General features: G+C 36.5%; 1 protein-coding gene across 5 annotated transcripts; it reads left to right on the top strand.

Annotated features, from left to right (window-relative positions):
* Positions 1 to 473: 473 nt before the first annotated feature.
* LOC142527127 (putative magnesium transporter NIPA6) lies at positions 474 to 3815 on the top strand. 5 transcript variants are annotated; one of them, XR_012815396.1, is made up of 10 exons: positions 474 to 1004; positions 1593 to 1649; positions 1747 to 1837; positions 1947 to 2107; positions 2277 to 2404; positions 2541 to 2678; positions 3011 to 3103; positions 3187 to 3304; positions 3430 to 3633; positions 3666 to 3815. XR_012815396.1 is itself a non-coding variant. In XM_075631847.1 (10 exons), exons 1-10 carry the CDS (start codon positions 881 to 883, stop codon positions 3575 to 3577), a joined length of 975 nt encoding a protein of 324 aa, XP_075487962.1. In that variant the 5' UTR covers positions 474 to 880; the 3' UTR covers positions 3578 to 3815. The 5 variants fall into 5 exon arrangements, 4 of the variants coding, with proteins under 4 accessions (XP_075487962.1, XP_075487961.1, XP_075487960.1 ...); XM_075631847.1 differs by having other exon boundaries at positions 3187 to 3292; positions 3430 to 3498; positions 3570 to 3815; XM_075631846.1 differs by having other exon boundaries at positions 3430 to 3498; positions 3570 to 3815.
* The last annotated feature ends 268 nt before the right edge of the window (positions 3816 to 4083 follow it).

Raw genomic sequence — 4083 nt, 5'->3', positions numbered from 1 at the left:
GGGGTGGGAAAAAATACCGAAATACCGAAATACCGAAAAACCGTATCGAAAAAATACCGAACTTACCGAAAATATCGGTATACCGAACATTGATACCGTACCGAAATTTTCGGTATCGGTATGAAATATTTTTTTTTTCGGTATTTCGGTATATACCGAAATACCGAAAATAATTTTTTATTATTATTATTTTTTAAATTTAAGTTCGGTATACCGAAAAAATGTCGGTATACCGAAATACCGGCAAAATTTTCGGTGTCGGTACGGTACCGATATGAAATTTTTTCATACCGAATTTTCGGTATCGGTATCGGTATGGAAAAATTCTATATCGATATTTTCGATACGATATACGGTATCGTAGTTCGGTACGGTATATCGTACGGTATCCACCCCTGACGAGGCCCACTAGCAATAATAATATTTAATATTTTGTGATTAAATAAATGAATATATACAACTCACAAGGGGACCTGTCCCAATGAACACCGAGTCTTTGACAGTTCGATTTCTTTATTTCTCTCTTAAATTCGCAGACTGATTCAATACTTTGTCAGCATACCGACACCCCTTAAATCGTCGAACGGGGTTTTTCCCGCCGGGTTCCAACTGTTTACCATACCCTTTGTTCCAGTGAATTTTTTTTTTATTTTTTTTGTGGTAAAGAAATCTTGAAATTGCTTCCGCCGCGTGATTGGCGGGAATTTGGAGTTTGTCTGTATCTTAGATTTTTGTTTTCTCTGTTCTGACATGATTGGATCTCATTCAGCTGCTGTTTTGTGTTTGTTTTGTGGGTTTTTTTAGCTGAATAAGTTCGGATCAAGTGTACGGATTTTTAGATACCGAGTCTCGGTGTTTATAGATATTCGTAGAGAAAATTATGGGTGTTTCGGATAATACGAGGGGGTTGCTTTTGGCAATGCTGTCGAGTTTGTTTATCGGAACGAGCTTTATTTTGAAGAAGAAAGGTCTGAAGCGGGCCGCCGCCGCCGGTAGTCGAGCAGGTATAATTTACAGATAACTAAATGCCCATGAATTTTTGTTCTTCCTTCGGTATAGGTGTTAGTTTTTTGGTGTTTATGTTGACTCGTATAAATAGATCTGTAATGCATTTAATTTTTTATGGGAGCAAGCGTGTTGGAACTTTGGTAGAAGGGGTATATAATTTCTTTGCTGATCTATCGACAAATCTCAAGCTAACGGATTCTACAGTCGATGAATCTTGTGTAGGATTGATGGATGAATGATTTGGAAACAAGGGTGCTGGAAATTTTGAATAATTATCTTGTGGGATGGAGGGGGAAATAATTGTGAGTAATGTATCTAATCTGCTAAGTATTTGATTTGGGAATTCAAGAAACAAGAATAGACAGTCTAATCTACTGCAATTTTATGTGTACTAAAATGGTATCCGAGATATTTTCTGTTAACCAATTCTAAAAATTCATGTTTGGCTTGCCAAATCTTTTATTGTGCAAATCGTGAAAAAAACTTTTACGGTATTCTTTAATGTAAATTGTACCACCTTTTCCCACTGCATCATTTCTCGATTTATTTGCTATATATTCACGATTGTACCTTGCATATTGTAGGATTTGGTGGCTACGCATACTTACTCGAACCTCTTTGGTGGGCCGGTATGATTACAAGTGAGTGAGATTTGTAATCTGATCTCTTTTGCTTCCTGATTGCTAGGGGAAAGTTGATCTTCTGAATTTCTGATTCGTATGTCTAATTTTCTTACAGTGATTGCTGGAGAAGTGGCCAATTTTGTAGCTTATATTTATGCGCCAGCTGTTCTTGTGACCCCCCTCGGTGCATTGAGTATTATCATTAGGTACATTTTTCATGATTTCTGACCTCTGTTACAAACAATATTAATTAAACATTTATAAATATCTCATGATTGCATCAAGGTAACTAACCATTTTCATGCATCTGAAAAGTGCTTGTTTGGCACACTTTATGTTGAAGGAACGATTGCAAAAGTTGGGCATACTGGGATGTGTGGCTTGCATTGTTGGATCTATAGTCATCGTTATTCATGCTCCTCAAGAACGTACTCCAACTTCTGTACAGGAAGTCTGGTTATTGGCTACTCAACCAGGTTTGTCTCTATTTCCCCTTTTCTTTCCTCTCTATTGTGAAATATAGTTGTTAACCAGTTATTCAACGGTTGCTCATATCCGCGCGTTCTTTGTTTACAGCATTTATGAAATATAGTTGTTAACAAGTTATTCAACGCATGCTCATATCTGCACATTCTTTGTTTACAGCATTTATGATTTATGTAGCCACCACGGTGTCCATGGTGCTAGTGTTAATGCTGCATTTTGAGCCTCTCTATGGGCAGACAAACATATTGGTTTACTTGGGGATTTGCTCCTTAATGGGTGCACTCACGGTAATCGCGTTCCCAACACATCTTTTACATATACAAAGTGCTTCTTTTAATTTTTTTGGCTACTTACTCGTCTACATTGTTCAATGGATAAGATTCTCTTCCCTTCTCACTGCTTACCCAATATATATTAATGTAGGTTATGAGCATAAAGGCAGTTGGAATTGCTATAAAGCTTACTTTAGAGGGGATCAATCAATTTGGATATGCTCAGACTTGGTTTTTCCTTTCGGTTGCTGCAATTTTTGTTATCACACAGTTGAATTATTTGAACAAGGTAATCGTAATAGGCAAGGCGTTTGATCGGTGTTTTCTGTACTTTAGAAAAGTGAAACATTCACGCCTTTACAACTACCACTTGATTAATCATTAGCCAAATTAAGCAATAGAAGCTTGTGTACATTATCTGGCATAATTATGTGCTTGCTAAATGTCTGAAAAAAGCTCCTTTGGGTCATCTAGGATTAGTTGTGTGAATGTTTTGAAATCTCGGTGGGTTCATTAATCTACAATTCTGCCTTGTTTCTGACCAGATAGAATATCCTTTTGTCCTGAGATATTTTGCTAGTATATTTCTCAACCTCGTCATTTTGCAATTGGTATGTTCAGGCACTCGACACTTTCAATGCCGCCCTAGTTTCTCCAATTTATTATGTGATGTTCACTACTCTGACTATCATCGCTAGTGTTATAATGTTTAAGGTAATTACTTTTTTCAGAAGTAGTTCTTTGTCAGGATCAAATTTCACCAAATACACTATCGAGACTCTTGAATTATTTTACAGGACTGGTCTGGTCAGAATCTGAGCAGCATAACCTCTGAGTTATGTGGATTCATAACTATTCTTACTGGGACATTAATACTTCATATGACAAGAGAAGAGGAGGCAGGTACTACAACAGGTATCGTATCTTCTTCTTTAATTCCAAAGTTTGCATTTGTTGTCCAAAACAAGTTTTTAAATGAACAAGTAGCAAGTGTGTTGAAGATCTATGCTTATAAAAAAGGCTTTTGCTAATCTATGAAGGAACCATAACATGGTATGATGGAGATCAATCGAAAGGATTAGAAGAAGCTCACTTCATCACATTACGTGGTTCGGATTACTTTACTTAAGCATTTAGAAACCTCGGGAGATAAACATTAGAAATGGATTTGTGGCCACAGCTAAGTGATTTTTCATAGAAAAGAGATCCATGGGACAAGGCTCACCGGCTTCACCTGCCCATCCGTGCACCATTTCTTTGAGGGATTGGGACAAAGGCGAACCAATTCTAGGATTGGGTGGGCTGAGGCTATTTAGATCTTTGCAGATTGAAATTTCCATCAAGAACTCTCCATGGGGGTTTATCAAATGGGGTTTGTGAATATGAAGCTGTATTTTTATTTATTATTTTTAAGGTTCTTTAAAATTATTTTGGTTAAAGGGTCTTGTAAGGTCATTGGTTTACATATCTTGTTCATTACTAAAATTTTGAGGTCGAAATGTTATCCGTGAGAACAAATGCTGTTTATCATAGTTATTTCTTTTTATTTTTTTGTAATACTAAATCTGTCTGAAGGAGATATACATGTTGCATGTATATAAGTAGGTTGCTAAAAAAAGTGTAGGTGCAGCATTCTTCGTTGCATGTAAGCCGGAAAGATTAAAATAATTGTTTCCAAAAGTTTACAGAAGAAA

The sequence above is a fragment of the Primulina tabacum genome, chromosome 15, assembly GCF_025594145.1.
Source record: "Primulina tabacum isolate GXHZ01 chromosome 15, ASM2559414v2, whole genome shotgun sequence".
Lineage (NCBI taxonomy): Eukaryota > Viridiplantae > Streptophyta > Magnoliopsida > Lamiales > Gesneriaceae > Primulina > Primulina tabacum.
The sequence above is the reverse complement of the archived record's forward strand: the minus strand, read 5'-3'. Positions and strand labels throughout refer to the sequence as shown.